A 24,356-nucleotide genomic window follows, 5' to 3' on the forward strand; every position below is an offset into this window, starting at 1 on the left:
AATAGTAAATGTCATCTATGTATATATATTTTCATATCTATATATATATAAAAAAACGGGCCGATGAGATAAATTGAAGACATCTCGTATACTTGCAACAGTTTTTCTTCTTCTACATTTTATAACACACATTGCATTGTTGTAGTGTATAAATAGACCATAAACAAGTACATACAAAGACATCATGAAAGTATACAGGCAAATAATCATCATGGTAAAAGGCAATAATACTTCCATTTTTCTCTCCCAATGTGTGTTTGTTACACAAAATAGGTCGGCCCCAATATTTTAAATTTCCCTTGAAGGAACACAATTCCATAGAAGATTGTAACTGTGAAAAAGGGGGAAAAGAAAAAAAAATTTGAACCCAAGTCAGCTGAAAAGGTCAACCTGCATCAGGACACATCTCATACAGCGGCTGCTCTTTTTTACCTTTTCTATTGTGGAAAATATTGAGAGGGTTTTCCAGTACTCGATCAATACCTGTTCGGTTGGGGTCCGATATCAAATTTAAAGAGACAACAGAGCTCGGTTGAATGGCCCGCGGCCTCTACGGTGCTGAACGTTTCAGAGTGGTGCCACTACGTATAGCAGCTCAATTACATTCACTTGAATGTAACCGAGCTGCGCTCAGGTCATGTGAACCCAATTCCTCGAGAAAAGGCCAAACACCACAGCCTCTTCAAAATAGCTGATTGGCAGGGGTCCAAAGCTGCAACCCCACCCGATCAAATGTTGACGATAGGTCATGAATATTTTAATCCCGGAAAACCACTTTAAGCGAATTTTGAAAATTTCAAAACAAGAAAATGGACCATAACACAACCGTATATATAATGTGGTCTGACTTGGTAGAGCAGCAATAATTAAAAAAAATTAAAAAAGGAAATATTTTTGCTTTTTTTTTTACAATAAAATGGCTTTATTCTGTGGCATTTTCTGATTTCTAGACGATAGAAAAAAAATAATAAACTGTGCATACTGTCGCATGGAGCAAACAAAAAAAAAATTTAAAACTGAACTTTTATTGCACGACCAACCCATATGTCCTCACACATACATACAAAAATACAAAAAGACATTCACCATAATACTGATTTCAAAGCATGTACCCGTTTGAAATGGACATAACAATTAAGGTGTATCCATCCCTTACACAGCCGTTTTGGTGATCTTTAAAAGAGAGAACCTGTCCCCAGACTATACCCCCCTACCTTTACAATGCTCTAAGTGTACCCGCAAAGTGGCACTCAATGCCAGTCAGGTGGCCAGAAATAGCCCTGCAATAATGTAATGTATTCCCTTTCGAATCTTCTAAATACCATAGGGGGTCAGAGGGAGATTTCTAGCAAGCTATACCCCAGCCTCCCGAGAAGCACTTTGCGGAGGATATTTAGTGAATAGAACAAATGGTCCCCCGCAGGTTCAAGACGCTGGGGGACACCTATGTAAAATAATCCTTAAGGCGTTTCTCTTCGTGCAACGTTTCCGGTCAACTATTCACACGTCAAATAACAGCACGCTCTGTGTAACCGATGAGTGCACTTTCATACATAGTACTCAAAGTAAAAGCTACATAACTCTACTGGTATGGTTTGCGCCTAGAATAAAAATGTAACATGTCAGAAATTGGGAATTTTTTTTGGGGGGGGGGGATTACAACTTAATATTTTGATACAGTAAGAAATTTATCCAGCACATTGAAAAAGACAACTTTGCTGCAGAGCTCCACTCTACTTTCATCTCATTAAGAACCTGCAGTAAGCAGAGGCCGATCCAGTCGCTCGCTACGACTTTACAGTCTGTGGTGCGGCAAACGTCACATTTTACATCTTAAGCTCATTGGTTTTGTTGTAGATTTATAATGAATGTTAAAAGGCCTAGTCACAAAGTCGTAGTCGCAGTTGTAAAAAGCCTTAATACGGCACACAAGTCTATAGGCCCTCCGTATGATTTGGACTTTGCATGTCTGCCAAAGAAAGAGTGTCAATTTACAAAAAAGTATTGCATTCTGAAGCCCGACTGCCATATACGATGGTTTCCAATTGCAGGGAAAACCTGTATAGCTAAAAAAAGTTAAAGAATTTTTTGTTTGTTTGTTTAGGTTACGGGGGAGCAGAGGCCCTTCATTGTAATTGATCTCCTAGTCAAATCGAACAGAAAGAGTAAGAGACAGACAGACCTCAATCTAGTCAGTGCCAACACCTCGAATCCCGACACCAGGTCACATGGTATGGACTTCTTTTCAGTGATGTCATCTCAGGGGGTTGGCTGACTGCTTACTTCATCATTACAGCCAGAAGGGGGCTGGTGTTATTACTGAAATTAACCATCCCTCTGCAGTGACATCACCAATAAGAGGTAGTGGAAACAGATTGGATTGCAGTAGGTATGTCTCTAGATCAAAAAGGCGACTAAACCTTAAATGGTTAGTTTGGGGAAAAAAATGTAATTGAAATCCGCTTTGCGCTGTATGAACATATACACAAAAATAAGTCATAAAAATGTGCCTATACACAGACTAAAAAGCTGTGCGGCGCGGGCACGCTGGAGCGGCCCCATTCAACGGGACAGAAGAGGGCAGACTGCGCAAGCGCGTCTAATCAAGGAGAAGGATTTGGTCAGGCCACGGAGACGCCAACACAGGGGGGGGGGGGGGGGGGGGGACCCCCTGTAGGTAAGTGAATAACTTCTGTATGGCCAATATTTAATGCACGATGTATATTACAAAGTGCATTTATATGGCCATACAGAAGTGTTTCACTTCACTTGCTTTTGCGGGACAACCCCTTTAAAGCAGCACTTCACTGAATTTTTTTACATTTTTTATGTAGCTAGCCCCTCAAAATAAATAGTGACCCCCCCATCCTTTGCAAATTTCAAACCTAAAACGTCACTACTAGAACTTCCTGTGATGAAATTACATGGAGTGTACCACACATCCTCTCACTACTGATGAATAGGGGCTCCTGTCACACAGTTCTAATGGAGACAGTTTATCCTCCATGGCTATATACTTAATGGCCTTTAGCTTAAGTAAATGTAGACGTCCCATGTTAAGGCCCATTTATATGGAGCGATGATCGCTCAAAAATAGCTAAAAAATGATCGTTTGAGCGATAATTGTTGCATCTAAATGCGCGGCTATAGTGCACTGCTAACTGATTGTTAAATTCAGTCCAACCTAAAAATCGTCATTCAGCCTTATCAGCAGTTCTCCACGGGGAGTGCTGATAGCATTGTTTCCCGCTGGAGAACAAAAGAACTGAAAGCAGATAAGAGACCTCGGGCTATTAACTGCATTCAGCTAAGGCTTCATTTGCACAATAAATTGCTCTTAAGTAGCTACCTAAAAGTTTATGCAAAATGATCGCTTTAGGGCTCCCACACACTTGCGTTTGCGTTTTTTGTTAACCTGATTGTCAATGGGACTTTCTAATGTTAAAAACACAAATCAATGCACCAAAACCGCAAGTTGCACTGCATTGCGTTTTTAGCATTGACAGTCCCATTGACAATCGCCTTAACAAAAAACGCAAACGCAAGTGTGTGGGAGCCCTAAAGCGGTCTCTCAAACTGTCGTTTGAGCGATCATTGCTCCGTGTAAATGGGCCTTTATTTACATTACCCTTTTAAAAAAAACGTTTTCAATACAGTGCTGGGCAGATTTCAACGCAATATTGTCTCCCAAGTCCATCCATTTAAGTTAGCAACTTTTAAGATGAGCGGCTCATAATGTAGCCAGCCTTAGGTGCACATATAATTGTTGGACGTTACAGTTCCAATTCAGGCGGCCATATTACAGCCATTTTCTGCATTCGTTAACTTTCCAGGACATAGTAAAACATTACCTTATATACTGGATCAAAACAGGTCACGACCAATAAGCGAGCAAGTGCTCCCCATGATCCAATTTATGGTAATTGCTCCGTGAATAAGACTAAAAATTAACGCTTCCATAAAACGCAACTCTCCACCCCAACAAGAACACATTGGTCCTAAGCAACATTTAAGAACTGCCTACTGCTCATGCCATCCTGCAGTAAGGTAGAAGAGAATCTCCCAGATAAACAAAGACAGGAAACCACAAGGCTGTACCGACCAGCTTAAAATCGCTTCGCCAATTTTCATTTGTTAGTAAGTAATGCCAAGCAGCACCGGTGATTGTGCTACAATATTAATAAAGTCACATGTCGCTCTCAATTTTCATCAAAGCAGCAAAGTGAAAGGCTGAACATCTTCATGTCAGTCTTTGCCTCTCTGTTACCAACCTTGAGAATGGGTCATTTACTTGCATTCATCGCTAACATGCGTTCAAGGTCACATTAATTTAAAGGACAAAAATCCAGTTTTTTAAAAGGGGCGACCACCACTTTTAAAAACTCTGGGTACATTTCAATAAAATTTGACTTTTGTGTGCAGCACTAAAGATGATCAGACAATACACAAGACCAATATCTGAAAGTTCAATGATTCCACTTGAAAATGGTACGATAATGATAGTCCTCTCACTGCATGTACTTCTTTTGCCACAATATCCGTTTCATAACCGGGGCTTTGTATACTGGAAATTCAACTGGACTCCACTTGCTCTGTAATTATGGAATAGCAGTGGTTATTCTAATATAGATTTCATGGTTGTAGCCGAGCCAATGCCATTTGCTTGCCTAATACAGAAGGCAACAATTACTGTATTCGCCTTACAACATTTTGCACGCTTCTATCAAATAATTTGAACACACTTTTTTTTTTATTATTTTCAATGATATTGCAAAATACATGTTCCTGAATGCTGCATGAACAGTAAAAATGAGGTATATCAAAAGGAAAAAAAAATATAAAATAAACACTGTACATACATAACTTGTCAAAAAAAAAATTCTCGATAGTAGATTTAAAGTCTGTTAATTTAAAGCTATTGCTCAGATTATACTGTATATAGAGAATGGAATCCAGGCTACTGCTGTGACCTACTATGAAAGTGATGAACGGGAGGAAGAAGTTGCACCGATTAAGGGGGAAGGGGGGGGGGAATCTTCATTAAACTTATGTGCCTTCAGCTCAAAAATCCCATTCCTGAGTCCAATAATTTGTAAGTCATCTTATATTTTTCGGTAGTCTGGCAACGGGCATTTTGTCTCTGGAAAATTTGCAAAAAAAAAAAAAAGACAAAAAGAAACAAAAACCAAAAGTTGACTGCTGAGCAGTCACCCCGAAATCGTATTTGGCTACCCTGTTCCCCGTCCCTCCCCCTCCCTTCGCTATCTAATTAATCTTTCTTTAAAACTTTAGGTACAAGCTGAACTATCACAACACTTTCATTTAAAAAGAAATTTGCATTGACAGGGCATAGATTACGTAATTCTTATAACGATTGTGTAGAAACATCCTAAATGGCAGTGTTCTCAAAAATAATAATAAAAAAAAATAATAATACACCATGATTTTAAAAGACCTCACGTCTGGCAAGCCTCACCTGAAGCTCTGACTAGTTGACGTCTTGACTCTTGTACTACCTGTTTCATGTACGTCAGATAGCAAATTTGTGTACCCTGAGAATTCTGGAGTTGAAGTCCTCAACCTATGATCCACTCCCCCATCAGTGCTAGTGTTGAATGAGATTGGCACCCTGTTGCCAGCTTTAAACTGAGAACCAAACGCTTGTGCAAAGTTCTCGATCTGGCAAGTGACGTGTGATCGGACGTCTTTGTGTTGTTCTAAAGGACTGGCCAAATCCTGAGGTTGAAGGTGGAAACCTGAAGACGACTCCAGGCCCTTTTGCTGATCCTTCTGCCCATTCAATTCCTGAGATGAAATCTGGTAACCGGAGGATGTGTCTAAAGTTTTCTGCGAGTCTATCTGATCGGCCAACTCTTGTGAAGGAGTCAACTGCTGCGTCTCTAGCGATAAGGAAAAGCCAGTTTGGGGACCCACCACCATTCCAAAGTGCGACTTTGGTAAAGTGGACGGTAATACTGACGTTACCGACTGACTGAACCCACACTCGAGAGGAGATGTAGTGTAAATCTGTTTGTCGGGAAAGAGAGAATGATTGGCGAGAGATGAAGATAGGCTTACAAATTGTAAACTCGGCCCTAGTGGGAATGAAGTTGTATGGCTTGTTCTTTCCAACGCTTGCTGAAGGTATTTGGAATACTCCTGAAACATGTTGGCCTTATCATTTGGTGTAGACTGCGAGTCTGAGCAGACGTTATCCTCCTGCACCAATCCACTGCTGTCTCCTGCCGTCTGAAGCTCGACGTGGTGTTCTGAAATGTTAAAAGAGACATCGGGATGCCCAACAGATTTGTGAGTGTAGTGATCCAAAATACTCTGGAGAACCTCATCAGGAATGACAGATTTGTCATGACAGTTCTTGATTTCGACATTCAGTGCCTGGGAATCAATAAGAGTTAGTGGGTTGTCCCCATCGATAACACTGGAAACTGCAGACTGAATGACAGACTGTTGCGCTACCATATGCCCAACATTCACAGCATATGCATTGTTGCTGCCGGAGGCCTGCAAATACCTCCTCTTTTTCAGGAACTGCATTGCATCATCATAGTTGCTACTCGTAGCACCTTTGTTACCTGAACTTTGAAGGAGGTTCATAGTGTCTACATTGGTATTTCCTACCAAGTCAAGAGGACTATTGGGTTTATCAGAAAGTTTATGAATCCCCATGTTAGTAGACTGAGATTCCAGAGAGAGATCATTCTTCTCTGCTGGTTTCCGGTTGACCTTCTTGAACACCAATTTTGGCCCCTTGGCATCCAAGTCTTCAATGCCAGTGCTGGATGAACCACTACTGGAAGACACGATTGGACCATCCACTGCATAACTCTGAATGTCAAGACCTGCTGCCAAATGTGTCTCATTCAATTTGTTGCCTTGCTTGTGGTCCTTCTGAGAGGAACCATTTCTGGACTTGCTTTTTTTGCGACCAGAAAAATTGGAATTTCCCTGAGATAAATCAAAGTTGCCAGACAAGTTATCCATACTAGGATTTGATGACCCAGGCTCCAATGATCCTTTATTCATATTTTCACCACATGTCCTTTTGTGCTTCAGCAACCTATCTGTTCTTGAGAAGTACTGCCAAAACACAAAACAGTGTTCCAAATTAACAAAGTCATTGTATAAAAACAGTGATAATACATACACTATACACCTTAATATTCTACACCACCTCTTAGTGACATCCGACGAACACGTATGTCAGATTTGCATGTGGTCGTGTGGAGTGAGGTGGTAGCAAAGTCTCCTATGTCAAATAAAGCCAACACCTAGTCACAGTAGTCGGGGATCAGAGAACTCCGATTTTGGTCTTTGACCATATAGATGCTGCTAGCAGTATTGACAGCAGCATTTAAATGGCCTGTCAGAGGGAGGGGCTCTCTTTTTCCTGAAAGCACCACGACAAATGAACAAACATTAAAAACAATACTCCCTTTTTACACGCCACAGTCATTTACAAGTCACACTCATTCAGGTGCCTGCAGTAGACAATCACCGGCTTCAGTAGTCACACAGTGTTCATTCGCCTGTGACCGCTAAAAGCAAGTGATTGGCTGCAGCGGTCACATGAACAACAAATGGCATGTGACAGATAAGGGTGGTTTCACATCTGTGTTAGGGATTCTGCTTTCCTGCTCTGTTTGGAAAGCAGGAAAGGAGGGATCCCTGTGGCCATTGATTATAATGGAGTCCACTAGCTTTCCGGCTTTTGAACAGAAAAAAAAAAGTGCTACATGCAGCACTTTTTCTTCTGGTATTTTCGGCCAGATCTGCGAGGGCCCGACGCACACGTGAAACTGGCCCAAGGAGCTGCTGGGACTAGAATGAAGTGGCTGCAGGCCATTTAAAAGGAGAGTACTGTTCTCCTCTCCAGCCCAATTTTTTTGTACACTTACCTGCTCTGTCCAGTTTAAAATAAAAAAAATCTCAAGACAACCCCTTTAAATATATAATAATTGAAACTCATAAGAGGTCTGTTCTGTAGGTTTTATATCTACATGGTTTCCTTACAGCGATTCTGTGCCAACTTCTCCCTGTCCGCATCATGCAGACTGACAGCTCTCTCCTCTTGTGTATAAGGACACAGCTGTCATCCTGATGCCGCGGGCGGGTAGAAGCCGGCGCGGCCTGCCTTCATGACTCGGAGCTCAGTTCAGAGTCAAACTTCAAGAAAGTGACAGAATCCCTTTAAGCTCAGGAAACTACCATACAAGACTATTACAGCAGCCTTTTATAAGTCCCAGCAACTGAGGACAGGGACTGATACGTACAGTTTCTACTCTGTGAACGACACTGAGGAATGTGTTAGAGCATTACAAAATAGATATATACATCAGAGATCTACCTGTTGACAAGTGTCGCATTTGTATGGCTTTTCTCCGCTGTGTGTCCTCTTGTGTCGCTCCATGTGGTATTTCTGAATAAATTTCATGTTGCACTGATCACAGTTAAATGGTTTTTCACCTGAAATATAAGACAAAATACAATTTAATCTATTAGTAGTTCATTCTGCCCTTTCAAACAGATCTCATTGTAAATCAACGGTATCCGTAAGGCGCCTTTGGAATCCATTGCATCACGGATCCTGCAGCATTATGGCTTTCTTTTGACTAATGCCCTATTATTACATCATCACCTTTTAATATCCCCCTCTCCATTTTACAACCTTTTCCTACATGCCGAAAAATAATTAGGCATCTTACAACAGTTTTCTGACATAAAAATTGCTCATTTTTGCATAGTCATGCTTGAGTAAAAATTTGGATTTTGGCCTTTTTGCATCAATAAATTTACTAAATGTAGGTGTGGCCTCCCATGACCTGGAGAATTTCCTGCCATTTATGCCAGAAACTTGTGTAAATTAGAATGGAAATCTATGCCAGCTCATGGCTGGTTTAGATTTCGCATTGTTGCGCACAGACTAGCCAGACATGTGCCAAAAACATTGTGCGCCTCTTAATAAAATTAATCAGACCAGTCTTATATGCAAGTCTAATTAAATTTCCTCCATTGTGTATGTATAGTAATTACACGCTCCCCAATAAAGTACAACTACAACAGATGTAACAGCTCACCGAGTAAAGACAAACATGAACTATCTACGTACCGCTATGTATTTTTTCATGCCGCTGGAGCAAATACTTCTGTATAAAACTCATATTGCATTGACTGCACTGAAATGGTCTTTCACCTATTAAAAACAAGGGGGAGAAACAGTGCAAATTTAGGAGGATGCCTTATTTCCTTAATACTTTTTGCACACTTACACAAATCAGATCGATGTAACGTGCAATCTGCAAAATTTTGCTAAATTTCAATGGTGACCCCATGATGAATGTTCTTATATTCATTAACTATTTCATCCAGCACTTAATACATAATTAAAGGTTTTTGGGACATCAATACTGACAACCTATCCTCAGGATAGGTCTTCAATATTAGATCGGTGGTGGTCTACGAACTTGGGAACCCAACCAATTAGCTGTTTCGAAGTGGCTGCGCGACCACTTCATGGCATACCAGGTATCTTGATGTACATTTTATAGCAGCTGTATGGGATAAGCATGGAACTGAGCTGCTCTTAGGCTATGCGACCGATGACCATGGCATCACAGGCCTAGGCTATAAGTTTAAAGGGCCACCCTGGTCTTATTTTTCCCCAAGCAAGACATACCTGTATGTATGAGCACATGCCGGCGCAGATGATAGGAACTTCTAAAAGCAGCACTGCAGTGTTCACATATATGAGGTTTCTGATTTGGAGACATGTTAGCAGCTTCACCTTCACCACCTAATGACTGAAAAGAGAAGAAAAAGTCAGATGTGCGGCCAATAAATGAACTATAAAATGTTTTAGAATGAATGATCGCTCTGGCAGCAGTGTCGGCGCCCGAGAGACGCACCCCCACCTCAACACTTCATTCACACAAGTCTTTCTTGGGCATGTAAAAAACACCTTGATTTTCATGCACTTTTTTCCAAGTGCTTTGGGGGGGGGGGGGGGGGGGGGGCATTTCTTTTATTCATGCATTTTTAAGACTTGCTTTTTTTCAGTTCTAGAGAAAAAGCCTATAAAGATATTGAAGTTGGCTGACTGCTGAAATGGCATGCGCGTCCACTTTATCCTCAAGGGGGTTTTCCAAGCACACAATTTAAAAAAAAAAGGAGTAGAACACGGGCTTACAATGAATCAAAATTGAATACTCACCTATCCTATCAAAACCTGGAAAAAATGGCGGGTGGTCATACGCTGTTCACTGTGCACATGACCCCTCACATGCTGCTGTGGTTCTTGAAGGGGCAATGGTTGACCATTATGTCGAAAACAGATAAGAGATTAACTTTCTGAATGTTTCATTTTCACTTGTTATGATTTATGTATTTGAACTGGTTTTGTACTTTGCATGAAAACAGATATAACTACTTCAGCACCACTCTGTATATAAACACAGTACCAACCATTCACAATAGGCGATTTGCAGAGAGGGCGAAGAGGTGAGCTGTGTCCAATCATAGGGTGTGCCCACAACTATCTCCCAGTGAAGTAAATAGATCCTCCTACTGCACACTGGGTGGCATATAGCTATATTACTCTCGAGCTCGGCCCCAACAACCAATCAGGTTGAATCAGACAACCCAAACGACCAATGAGGTTGCTGGAATTGTGAATCAGAACCAATGAGGTTGCTGGACTTGCTCCATAGCACTGAGCTTGAGAGTAAGAGGCTAATATGCCACTGGCTGAGTTGTCCACGACTGCTGCTGTAAAGCACCTCTCTGTAGATTTCATATTCTAGTCTATGGGGTGGCCATCTTACCTTTGTTGCAATCAGAAAATAAAAACATTACAAACAATGTGGATAGTTTGATAGATTATCTGTATATAATCTGGCTTTAATCTATAAAGAAATAAAATAGAAATAGTAACATCTAGCAGCAACAGTTTTTACTCCATGTAGAAACAATGTTGGAAAAAAATGCGATAAAAATATTGCATTTCCCCCCCTAAAAAGCATCCTACAAAAAAGGTAAGACTGCTTGTTAGCTGCAGGTTACATGCGGCGGCAGAACCATAAAAACTTCATGAAACTGTTGGGAGTTTTTTCCATGCTTTATTTACCACCACTACTCACCGAAATCAATAATCCTACAATGAGAACAGAAAAGGCTAAATGGCCATTTACATTTCTATCATTTAATTTTCCCATCATGCACCAGTTTCCCCTAATCTCTGCAGAGGCAGCCTGGTGTACGTATAATTATATCCATGTATAGCATACAGAAAGCAGAGCTCACTCCGAGACGGTCTTTTGTCTTCGGACTTGTCCACATGGCTGCTCGCTCAGTAGTCCTACGTCCCACAGTTGTTACTAACATCACTCCATGAATGGGACCTGGTCTGCGCTTTAAATAGGGTTCAGTGAACCCCAAAAAGAACATGCCAGTACACAAGAGCCTTTGGAGCTGAAAGCCAGACAGACCACGTGGCTGTACAAGCCCGGCTGCGTCTCCATCCCTTCCAGTATTCATCTCTGAACAATCACAAGTCGTCTATTCTTCCCACGGTTCAATGACCTTATCGGAAGTTCCTTCTCCAATGCTGCAGATGTTAAGGAGGATCATGATTCAGGCCTCAGCTCTACTGCGGAGCCCCGAGTCATCGGCTATGGCCGCACAACAACTTTTTTAGGCAAAAAGGACTAAAGGAAAAACAAACCTCCTTCATGCTCAACCTTCTATACAAGTAGCTCCTCCGGGGTCTGATAAAGCTAAACATTCTGGGCTACCGTGAGCAACACATCCAGGGCTTCAGATGGTGGCTACTTAAAATAGTTTGGCTTCTCTATTTTTAGGATCAAGGCCCCTGTTCAGAGCTTAGCTGTCTAAATGCACCAATAGGGCCGGGGAAGGAGAATTTTAGCCGAACATTTGTGTGCATGGTGGAGCCGCTGGAAATGGCTCCGATGAAAGATCGTTCATTCCGTTGCCGCACAAGGATTTGCCCTATTTACAGGCGCTAAACCCACTTGGGCATCAGCATCAAAATCTGTGGCAAAACCCCCAGAGCTCGTCCTCAAGGTCTGTCATGCATTAAACTGTTAAGATTCAGGTTGGAAACCATCTGACGTTGACCTGACCGATTCTTTAACAGGCCTTGGGCATCAAAGGCAGCCAAATATATATGTTTTATTCTGGGAGTCGGGATGTCTTGTTCATCTGGTCCGGCACTCCATGTACAGCGAACTGCGCAGGTAGCAATAAAAGTGAACAACCTGACTAAGTAATCAGCGGTAAACGCATACCGTTAAGACGACCAACAAGAACTTGTGTATAACTGGTTTAGATCTTGCTCCATATTCCTCTCTCGTTACTAATTAAACTCAATGCAAATAAGCCATAGAAGCAACAAAGAGTGACAGAACATTTTGGCCATTGCCGATATTCTGTATTGTGCGACACACATTAATGAACAATATCGTGAAAGAGGGGAAAACCAAAAATGTGAACACCGGACCGGCTGCGCACTTTAGTCAAGTGTCTACTGAGCGGTATATCTGTAATCCCCGTTATGGTATATTTACACCGGAAGACTTTAGGCTAACCGACTGTCCGAGCGGGTGACATCACCGCTGGTTGCTCGTGCAGAACGCTTAGACAGGCCGGTCATGGCAGAGATTCGCTCATTTCTCGCTCAGCGTTTCACATCCTATGGGAAAACACCGAGTGAGGAGCATTTAGACGCAGCGAGAAGTGAGCGAACCGGCCATGATTTTTGTGTTTGTTCAAAGTGAGCGGTAAACAAATCATGCGCAATGGCTTTGCATTTAGACAGAACGCTTAGAGAGCATTCGTTCATTTGCGCTACCATAGTTACGTGTAGATGGCCCTTTAGTCTGTATTCACATGGGCAGGTTTTCACACAAGTTCCATCAGATAGCGTTATGGACAGAAATCACGCGGGAAAACGCTGATTTTAAAGTGTTTAATGTTTAATCTTCTAATTGTTTATGTAAATAAAGTAAAAAAAAAATAAAAAATTGGCGCTGCGCTCACATCCAGATGAGATTTTCACGCAAGTGCAATTTATCCTATTGAAATTATATGCGCTTTTCAGGTGTGTGGAAAAGAAAAAAAACAAAAACAAACAAAAAAACAACAACACATGTACCGCGAGGTGTTTCCCACAAAGTGCATTGCACTCGAATAGAGAATTACATATTTACAAGCGCGATATCGGTCAGAGTTTCTCGGCCCACTCTCTCTTACCTGGGTGAATAATGGCTGGAGAGAATGAAGACGCAGTGCTGGTCCCGGCTGGTGGTCCCCCAGTTTACCGAGGGGCTCGAGCAGTACAGGTATGCTAACATACGGCAGATAATCCAGATGGAAAACCTGCAGTGTATGACAGTAGGCAGCAAAGCGGATGACATTTTAACAAGTCGCATCCATGTGGACCCCGAGAGGCGGAGGGGATTATAAATCCTCAGCAAGTCAATTTACGTCGGGGATTTCGAACCCTGGCAATTCATAGTGTGAAATCCACAAGAAATAGACCTATTGCTGCAGATTTGTGGCAAAATCCACAGCTGGAGTCTCGCATGTGTGAACACACCCTATATATCTGGCAAAACCTCTTTCCAGACATTAAAGGTGCATTCCCAGTTTGGTCAAACATGGCCAAGATGAGAACACCGCTGGCTTCGAGACGGCCGGGATGACAGAACCAGCCTTGAGCTACAACAATGGGAGTTCTAGTACTTTGAGATGAGCCGATTCTCGGTGTTGTTCGCCTGTGGGGTGCAGGGAAGCCTGCTGGATTCAAATATGGCATCCGTAATAGGTTGTAAGCCTCTATGGTGCACTACATGTATCCGGACACCATGTATTTACTCTTGTGCGGGAATGAGCAGCCATCCCCCTGGAGGGTTTGTGAGGGGCGGCTCATCAGTGCCCTTCACATGTGTTACCCATTTTTCCATTTAGCAGTCTGGCTGTCTGCATGTTGGGGGATATGTGGTGTATAACCCTGTCCTCTTGTATCAGTATATCAGTGAGTATATGGTCACTTTCTTTGATTTTTTTTTTTTCATGTCCGTTAAATTTTTCCCTTTCTGTGATTCTCGTTTGAACGAGCGAGTCAAGTCACCGCCAACCCATTCGCACTCATACAGCCTGTTTAAATGGGTCAATGGTGCATTTGCCTGTCAATCGAGAATGGCTCAGTTCCTGTATAAGCGAATAGAGTGATCGAGCAATCGCCCTTTAAACCCGAACGATAAAAGAACAAGAAAACGGTTATGCCCGCAGAAACTAGACAATAATAATTCTCCATCGTTGGCTCATGTTCAGACTAAGCGATTATGGTTCGCTTTTGCTCGTTTGAATGAGAATCGTTCCGTCTCAAAGCAGCATTACTCAGACAGCAGGACACTTGTCTGTTTCCATCCTCCCGGACACCATAGTCAGGATGTGGAAGATCAAAAACGTAAGAAAGGTGTGGGTGCCAGAACAGGGAACCATCCCTTTAAGACTTGTGGATATGAAGATATACCATAAAAGTCCAAGATGGGAATACCCCTTTAATAGCCTAGTCTGGCATAGCTACATCCTTACAAGTGCATTTGTGCAGAGTATTGCAGCTCAGCCATTCACCTGGATATACACGCTCATTGCGCTCATCAAGGTAAATAGAAGCGGAGATGAGAAGCGCTGACTAGGTAAATTTACTATCACGGAGTGCGGTATAGCTGGGTGAAACTCCCACTGGTGGCCACATCAAGGGTCCTTTTAGACAAGATGACTGTCGGGAGTCTTCAGCGCCTGAGTCTTCCCAGGAATAATGGCCCCCGTGCTTCATCACTGCTCAGCGAGTGCAGGCGGAGATCACGTCCCCCAATCACAGTGCACAGGCAGTCTCATCTATGAACGACTGCCTTTTCATACCTTCTGCCTGCACAAACTGAACAAATCAGAGGATCTGAGCGATCATCGTTCAGGGTAAAAGCGCCCCCAGAGTCACTCGGCCTTCTCAGTACTAGGCAAACACTGAATAAGACAATTTTTAACTTAACAGCTTCTGACAGCTCAAGGACTCGCACATAATACCAACAAGTACTTAGCAGGGGCAAGCAAATATTAGAAGTACAATGACACGTATGAAGCATACAGACGTGGACATATTCAGTGACGTCAGTCAGCCTTGAGGGTCTGGGATCAAAAACTAAGCAAGCAATGCAAAACCTCCTGAGCGGAGCGCTCCCACAGGGGGTAAATATTGACAGAGCAGCAGATAAGGCCATTGTAGAGCCCACCGCCGCCTTCAATTAGTAGCAATAAATCTTCATTATTTGTAAATTATTAAGCGCTCCTTGGGTGACATTCAGCTTGCATGGCGATCAGATGTGTGTGAGGCGCATAAAAGCGGAGAAATAGAACATCGGGAAGCGATATGGAAGCAGCAGAAAAAGCTGGGAAATCATCCGCTGGGCACCAAAAGTACAAGAACTTTTCTTGTGTGGCTACCGGTCAAAGGTCCAGTACTGCGAGTCCAATTATATCGAGAGCGCCCAGCTATATAAATCACTGAAATTATCAGATAGCAGCGCCACCATACACATGGTTGCAAGAAAAAGTAAGCGAATCTTTTGGAGTTCCCTGGATTTATTAATTAAACACATGGTGTGTAAATGTTTAGATAGCAAACACAAACTGATCTAAGACAAACAACTGTACCGTTCACGTATTACTGAGCACACCGAAATGTGATTGTTCCCAGCGAGAGGAACCAGCAATCTTGAAGCCATGATACCTTTTAATGGCTAACAAAAATACATGACGTTATAGTAAGCTTTCAAACCTACTCAGGCATAATGAGATCGAACCCCATGTAGGTTCGAAAGCTCGCTGCGGAATAAGTTGTACTATACAAATAAAGATTCATCATGTATTTTTGTTAGCCATTAAAAATGTATCATATCTACAAGATTACTTGGTTTCTTTTGCTGGCAGCAATCACATTTTGCTCTACTGGCTAAGGCTGCCCGTCCACGGGCAGGTTTGAATTGCATTCCTCGCAGTGATAATCCGGCCGCGGGGAACGCAGTGAAGGCTCTCCATAGCGTTGCTATGAAGAGCACAGCCCCCGTCCACGAGTGGAGAATCACTGCGATTCTCCGCGGTCAGCCTGTCAGATAGGCTGACAGCGGAGATTTGTCTGCCAGCTCCTGCTGCTGGGCGGCGGCTTCCACGGGCGTCTGTAATAAAGTCTTATCCAAGAGCTAACCGACAAAAGGGGTTTAAAATAAAGAAATTTGATTGGAAGTGTGTGTTTCATAGGTGCTTTGTCTTAAAAAAAAAAAAAGGTGCACAACACTGCAAACAACTTTCAGAAGATAGGCTACAGAGAGGCAGGAAGCTGGAAAAGGCTACAAAAGCATTGCTAAAGTCCTGGGTGTACATCAGCCCATGGTTTGACAAATTACTTAGAAATGGGGAAGATCCAGGACCGATGCTGCTCTCCCCTGGAGTCGGCGTCCCGTCCTAATCACACCAACACCACAATGAGCAATGCGGAAAGTGAGAGAACCCAAGGAGAACAGCAAAAGACTTGAAGATTACGGACTACAAAACCCTCGGTGTGTCCATTAGAAAAAGGAAGTTGCCATTGTCCAAAAATAAAAACATTGCAGCCCATCTCAAGTTTGCCAGAGACCAACAAGATGTTCAATAATGCTTCTGGGAAAATGTTAAAGTGTTCTATAAACAGGAGAGACAAAATTGGACCCCGCCCGCCCTTTCTTCTTTTTTGCACAACATTTGAAAGAGAAAAACAATTATACACCAAACTAAAACCTCGTCCCAACTGTGAAGCCTGGTGGAGGGAGCAGGTACAGGAGAATGTAAAAGCAGCCTTTCATAACCTTAAGCTGAAGAGAAGCTGGATGATGTCACAAGACCATAATCCAAAGCGGTGTTGTGGAATAGCCAAGTCAGGGTCCTGACCTGAACCTGATACTGCTGTATCTTGTCTCCACCAGAATAGTGGGTGGAGACATGCTTTGGTAGTCCTGAGTGTAAGGACATGCCCCCAGCAGCTGATTGGCTGCCGCAGACGTGCCCGGAGATGGACCTCCTGCTTCAGCCTTCCGGGCCTGGTACGGTCACCACCTCCCTGTCATATTTGCGGAGGTCTCCTATGGCGTCCTCCGTCTATGCTGAGCCAGCTTCAAACGGCAGTGTTGTGCTGGCTCATCAGCGCTACAGCTGCCGACAACGCTGTCCCACTCCCCGTTCTCACTGCGGCCGCTGCAGAGGGGTCCGCTGCCACTCCCCGTTCTCACTGCGGCCGCTGCAGAGGGGGACCGCTGCCACTCCCCGGTCTCACTGCGGCCGCTGCAGAGGGGGACCGCTGCCACTCCCCGGTCTCACTGCGGCCGCTGCAGAGGGGGACCGCTGCCACTCCCCGGTCTCACTGCGGCCGCTGCAGAGGGGGACCGCTGCCACTCCCCGGTCTCACTGCGGCCGCTGCAGAGGGGGACCGCTGCCACTTTAGCAGCAGTAGTGGCCGCAGCTTCAGGGCTGGCCCCACTTCCAGCGGCATATGTGTGTGGGGCCTGGGAGGATGAGGCAGGAGATCCAGCTCTGGAGGGCATGTCTGCGGCAGACAATCGCTGGGGGCGTGTCCTTCAACTCAGGACTGGCAAAGCACGTCTCCACCCATTATTCTGGTGGAGACCAGATACAACAGTACCCCTGAACCCTAGGAAGCAGCTCTGGCATAACCTGAAGAGGGCTGTTCACACAAGGCATCCCAGAAATATTGATGAATTGAAACATTTGCAAGGAAAAATGGTTCAAAAATGTATTCTCAACACAGAGCAAAATCTTGTTTGCAGCTACAAAAAAAACATTTGGTGGAGATTAATTCTGAACTCCAATTTATACACAGGCTGCCCACTGACATGTATTAGCATGTCAGTGGGCAGGAATAAGACACACATTGAGCTTTTTCACGTGGACTATTGGGGGTGTGTAAAAACACCTCCAGGTGCATAGCCTCATGACTATAATGGGGATGTGTGCTGCTTGTGGATTAACATGGACAGCACGCTGCCCCAAATAAGTTAGTGTGCTGAAGGCATAAATGCAAGGGCTCACTGCTGCTTCTTGCAACATGTCCAGTAAAAGACATGAACGGTACAACTGCTTGTGTTATTAGCTTAGTTAGATCTTACTATCCCAACACATCAGACTCTCCCATGCCTTGGAAAGCTTCAAACAGAACCCGAAAACTCACCTTCTCAGAAAAGCTTATAGTAGCCCTGCTGCCTCTACACCTACCTTCACCTACTATCTCGGTTCTCCTCCCTTGAAGATTGTAAGCCCTGGCGGACAGTGTCATCTCTTTCTCTGTATTAGTTTGTTAATCATTTATGTATATATAGATTTTTACTGCATTTAAACCTCCACAATTGTCTGTCTAATTGTGACTTTGAGAATAATCAGGGCACATTTTATTAGTAATCTATGTAAAAAAATCGAGGTAACTCTGAAGGGTTCACTAACTTTTTTGCAACTTCATGGTGGTTGGAAGAGGTATAGTTTTACTACCTTTTTTCCATGTAAAATCATTCCTTTAGCCAAACTGGTTAAAGCTTGAAAGAGGCACTAACTTTTCAGACAACTTCTGCTCATCTACTAGCTCTTGCACACGGGCGGAAATTCCGCGGCAGGATTTCCCACAGTATTTTCGCCTGTGCCCGCTGCCATAGGATTGCATTAGATAATGCAATCCTATGAGGACAGCCACGATTTGACCGCGTGAAAACTTACACAGAAAACAAATCGCGGCATGTCCTATTTCTGTGTGAGCCTCACAGAGGCCCGCACAGAAACGTCACTGGTTGTGCGCCGGCTCCGCTCTGTGCATGTACCGGCTGGGCGGCAGCTGGCACATAGCACAGCGGAGAAGACGCCGGGAGGAGGGGAGCCGCGATGATCAATGCAGGGGCACAGCTCACATTCCGCTGCGAGAATTCTCACAGTGGGATCTGACCTGTCCGTCTGCAGGAGGCCTTAGCCTCATCATTTCTGTAATATACTTGCATTAAAAAAAAAATTGCTGCTGCCACTAGGGGTCTCCCTTCCAGCTTCTCTGCAATCTACGGTCGTTCGGTACATAGCTCCCTTAGTAACAAGGACTAATAATTGTGGGCAGTATGTAGGACATGTTAATAGTAATAGGGGGAGGAGCCATCTTCACACAAGAGCCTGCAGGCTGACAGATCTGCATATTGTGATAAGGATTTCCATAGTCTCCGCCTCTCCTACTGTTACAGCGTACACATATAGTCTACTATTTGTCTAGAATGCCTCTAAATGCCTGACCGTCCTGGAAAAGCAGAGGGGCGGGCATTCAGATACTGTCTCCCTGCTGATTGGACCAGAGACAGTACAAATGCAGCTTGGGAAGTAAGGGAAAGAAGTCAGAACAGTGAACTACTGGCAAACTGCTAGGCTTGCAAACAGCAGGGGAAGACCACCTGGAAAATCAGAACTTAGACATGAAACAGGGTGCAAACAGCAGCAATTGAGTAGGTAAAGAGAACCTGGTGTGTTTTAGAAAGCTTGTTGAAACCTCAGGCATGCTTTAAATGGGCTGAACTGAAAGTGCTTTCTAGAACTGATATTTCATGTACCTTTTGGATACATGACTAACAATCCCAGTAGCGTTAAGGCTTTCAAAAGTTCTGCAAAAGTAGCACCAGCCTGCCTGGGAGATAATATCCTCAATATAAGAGCCCTGTGCTATGTGATGGAATATAATGGGCCATTTACACAGGACGATTTTTGATCAAAATTCGTTCAAGCGAACGAAAACAAGATAGTTGTCCAGTGTAAATGCAAATCCATAGTTTACCATGTTATCTCTGACTTTGTCAGCATAAAACCCACCGCTGAATCGCGGGCTTGTCGTTCAGTGTAAACGCTCCCTGCTTCAAGTAGAAGGTGAAGCGCTGAGCAAGAAGCCAGTAATCCAGAGGTGAAGTCTGCCAGTCTAAAATGCTCTGCACGAGCGCCAATGACCGTAGCGGTGACGTCAACACTCCTGCAGTCGTTTAGACCGTTGTCCTGGGTAAAAGGGACATAAACCTCCACAGAGCAACTACACTTCCCTAGTAGCATTCGCTACACATCCAGCTGCGCCTATTGATCAGCAGTCAGCCTGAATTTTCAGTATGTGTGACTACATGTCATGTGCGGTAGAGAGAGGAGGCAGCAATCAGCCACTGACTGATCGCCCATCTCCCAGCCCTCAGCGAGACAGAAAACCAAGATATAGAACTCAGAAGTTCAAAAGAGGTCAAAGCTTAGACTTCCAGCAAACAGACAAATCCTGACCACAGAGCAGAATCAGATTTACTGTGTTAATGCTGCAATTTACAGTCTAACATGGCTTTAAAGGATGGCTACATAAAAAGCAGGTAATTCATAGCCAGAGGAGAGAAGAAGCAAAATGCTCCCAACTCCCTTCTACAAGAGCCCTCTCCCCACTGGCAGGCCATGGGTCAATAAGTGTAAAATGCCGCAGGAGTGAGGACACCTACTAGCGGTGCCAATGCATAGAATCTCTCTGGGCACTCGGCAGTAAGTGCTCCTGAATCACCAGGGTCAAGCTGCCCGTTCACCTTCAAAAACTATTGGGCAACTGATAGTTCTTCCAGCCACTGAACGCTTGTGTGTTTAGAGAGAGGTAATCCGCAGCCAGACAACTCTGGTGCCGGCTTATCTCTCTGGGAACAAAAGGACTCGGCATTGAAACTCAAAACCCTGGATTATCTGTCGGAGAAAGTTGAGTGGCCCCCATACACATCAGAGGGTCGTCTAGCCCCACCATTACTGGCAGGTTCGGATGACTACATTCTAATGGTTATGGGGGAGTTTAGGATGAATAATATGGTTGAAGTTAGTGAACTTGGAAGCACATTGAGCACGTTAAGGCTCTTACTTTAGAGGAGTCACTCCGCCTGCGCTTGGATTTTGCTTCCTGAGCTTCTGCGCTTGGACGCCTTGTCTTCTTCATGGATGGACTTGCATGTTTTGGATCGCAGCCATTTTTTTCCGTTCTTATTAAAAGCTGTGAGAAGATATGGGCACGATTAGGTTTAAAAATATGAATGGAGCGGTCAACCCTTAGGCTACTTGCACACAAACGCTTCTTCGTCCAATTCTCAGGCCGAAGAATCGGATTCGTTTGAATTGGTGTATGCACAGAGGCTTGCCCATGTGCAAGTAGCCTGAAGGAATATTTTCACCTATCTAAATTAAGCAAAACTTTGCAAAATGTTGTAAAACAAAAAGAATCACTACTTGCCTGTTCTTCCCACATATGGTGCAGTGGCTGTAACTCCAGCGATTCTCCCGTTCTGTGCGGACAAACGGCTAGCAAGTGACCACCGCAGCAGTCATGTGGCCGTACTCCTATCACTGCCGATGGGAGCCATAGTGCCATGTGACTGCTGCAGTCACCGATTCACTGCAGTGATCACATGCCAGCGGTTTGTTTAGAAAGACCACGACAACCGCTGGAGCTTTGCCGCTGCCGGAAATAAGTTTCCGAACGTTTGATAACCCAGTTAATGAAAACCATACAACATGCTAGATTATGGAGGGCCCTGTACACTATACAGGAAGGGCATCAAGCTCTTCCCATTCCCCAGATATTGGTGCGGCTTGTCTATAGGCAGAGTATGTCAAAGGGGTGCTCTGATTTAATGGAGAGCATTACCTTCCAGCTCTGATATTGTCCAGTCATCGCGGGCCTTGTCCGAGCATTTATTGTAGCGTGGACTCATTGGCAAAGTAACCGGAGTGCAGGACAGCACCGGAGTCCGTGGAACCACATTGTCCACAGGCTCTGGGACTGTATGATGCAAGCACAGCGCCGGAGAAAAAGCACAAACTGGCCATAAATAGAAAAATATCACAAAGTCAGCTATATGGCAATCTATATAAAATGGTTATATATACAGTTGGGTACTTTTACATGGCACAATTTGAGGAGATGATAATGGACAATATGGGCAGGAGTCTAAAGGGCCTTCACAAAGACTGATGAAAACGGAAAGACAGATGAATGATTGTTAATACGATCGTTCACCTCCCCAATACACTCTCCGTTGCTGGTAGCACATTGTTTGGAACGGGAGACATACTGCCCACAATGATTTTGATTCTGTATAAAAGGCAAACAGACGCCAGAACCTTCACACTCAGCAACACTTGGATGAACGGTTGTTCTAAATCACCAGTCTCCATAAAAAGGCCTTTAAGGAGAAGGTTACCATCTTCTTGCACCCCTCTCTGAGGGCAGCATAAGGTAATAACACATTATTAGCGAATGTTAGATGCTCTGTCACCATTTTCCGCACAAAAATCCGCACAATAGCACAAGCAGAGGACTACTTAAAGTAGTCCTGCATATTCATGAGCTGCAGGCTAGCCACACCCTCCCTCCACTGACTGCCTATTAATGCCAATTAAGCAGCCAATCATTGGTTGGAAAGCAGGGCGGGTGTGGCTAGGCTGCAGCTCATGAATATGCAGGACTAATTCTGTATCTGGCTGCTGCTAATAAAATGTAAGTTTCTCCTAAACTACTGCACAGATCCACAAAGCAGATATATCACTGTAACCAATGGGTCAGGAATGCTATCTTTTCTCCTTATGGAAAGCACCTAGAAGTTGAGTGAGGAGACTTATAAGGCCATTCATGCTCCTCTGGGTAATATGCAAAGACGAAAACAATTTGAGATGGAATACATCTGTAGCGCTACCTATTAGGCAGGGTTCACACAGGGCGGATTTGCCGCGTATTTTCCGTTGCGGTTTTGCCGCAGAAGAACTGCTTCTGCGGCAAAACCACTTCAAAGGTTACCTTTGGCTTGCGGATTTTTGTGCGGAAAATGGTGACAGAGCATCTAAGCTTCACTGCTGCTCCATTCATAGCTGACTGGGTGGGGAGATGTTGGGGGGGGGGGGGGGGAGGGGGGGGGTTTGAGACTGGGGAAATAGGGTTTACCTGCTCTAGTGATTGGTCGGTATCCTGGTGGTTTGAATGCAGATCAATCTAACATTCGCAATCTATTTAATTTGTAGCTCAAATACCGCTTTAATGCTTAGAACCAGAGCAGGAGAGTCCTATTTCAATATGGACAAGTGTATTGTTTTGCAATTTCCATTACCAAAATGCTCCGTTCTCCAGATATTGATTCCTCAGTCCTCTGGTTGTTTACTGTTATCAGGGAAGCAGACACCTCTTCTACGGAAAGAAATAGAGCACAGCAGTAGCTGGGTGACCGGGCCAAAAACTAGTGAGCACAAGCTCCCGAGATCCCAGCCATCAGACTTAGATGAAAGAAATGATCTAGTGCCCGCCGCCTGCTACTTCTTTCCATAGAAGGTGGTCAGTTTCCCTGGAAACAACCAGAGGAAAGAGGAATCAATATCTGCAATATCTGGAGAACGGAGCATTTTCAAAATAAACATCTTATGGTCGACTGTCATTTTGAGATTTCGAACACAATGAATTCCTGAGATAGGAATGCCCCTTTAAAAGGTGGCCTACAAGTCCTAATACCTCCCATGCGGCAGACAGTTGTGTGGCCCAGCTCATAGGGCCCCAACAAAATCAACTAATATTATTGTCCAAAGATTTGTGTGCAAAGTTATGCTGCAAATCTCTTCCTACAGCCCGGGTCATAGTATTACCAGAATGACACTTGCGCCATTCAGAGACCTTCAGCGTATTTTATATGGTACTGATGCACCCCTATATCTGCATGAACACACTTTATTGTGAAGTGATGGGTAGACAACATGCAGCTCTATCCATCTCTATAAGGAGCACAGCGGGAGACCACAGACTGGCTCAAATCATACTGAAAAGGGGATTTATAGACTCGAACAAAGCTCTGACATTCTACAATGGGCAGGCTTGAGGCGGCCATTGAAATCTTTGTTTGGCTCGCTGAAGCCCCAAGAGGGGATGTCTCGATGGAGAGATTTATCACAGCATGACTGAATGGCTCCAGACTCTCAGATATCATCACACCTGCCACGGACATTTTTGTGTCCCACAGCAATGTGAGCGGATCCTTATACCGTATATTTATACCGCAGACGGAAAATTCCTCCGACAGTTAAAAAATGCTTGGCCTATTAAAAGAAAAAAAATTGATGTATGTATATATGATCCCTCTCCTCTAACAGATCTAAATGACTCGAAGACAGGGAATCAGGACCGTATATTTTAGCCGTATATCCATAAGGGGTTT

At 43.9% G+C, this 24,356-nt stretch overlaps 1 protein-coding gene across 6 annotated transcripts in view; it reads right to left on the minus strand.

Moving 5' to 3' along the window:
* Positions 1–2,658: 2,658 nt before the first annotated feature.
* ZNF281 (zinc finger protein 281) overlaps positions 2,659–24,356 on the minus strand; it is a 38,429-nt gene continuing 16,731 nt past the window's right edge. For 2 of the 6 annotated variants that reach the window (XM_066587538.1, XM_066587536.1), the window contains 6 exons: positions 21,029–21,157; positions 9,695–9,818; positions 9,128–9,211; positions 8,366–8,484; positions 5,477–7,098; positions 2,659–4,592 (listed from right to left, as the gene is read on the minus strand). In XM_066587538.1, the coding sequence (XP_066443635.1) occupies positions 4,544–4,592; positions 5,477–7,098; positions 8,366–8,484; positions 9,128–9,211; positions 9,695–9,818; positions 21,029–21,157 (2,127 nt within the window). In that variant the 3' untranslated portion in view covers positions 2,659–4,543. Of the gene's footprint in view, positions 7,099–8,365; positions 8,485–9,127; positions 9,212–9,694; positions 9,819–21,028; positions 21,158–24,356 lie in introns of all 6 variants that reach the window. The other 4 variants (XM_066587541.1, XM_066587539.1, XM_066587540.1 and 1 more) reach the window with 2 other exon arrangements.

Source organism: Eleutherodactylus coqui, chromosome 13 (genome assembly GCF_035609145.1).
Source record: "Eleutherodactylus coqui strain aEleCoq1 chromosome 13, aEleCoq1.hap1, whole genome shotgun sequence".
Taxonomy (NCBI): Eukaryota; Metazoa; Chordata; class Amphibia; order Anura; family Eleutherodactylidae; genus Eleutherodactylus; species Eleutherodactylus coqui.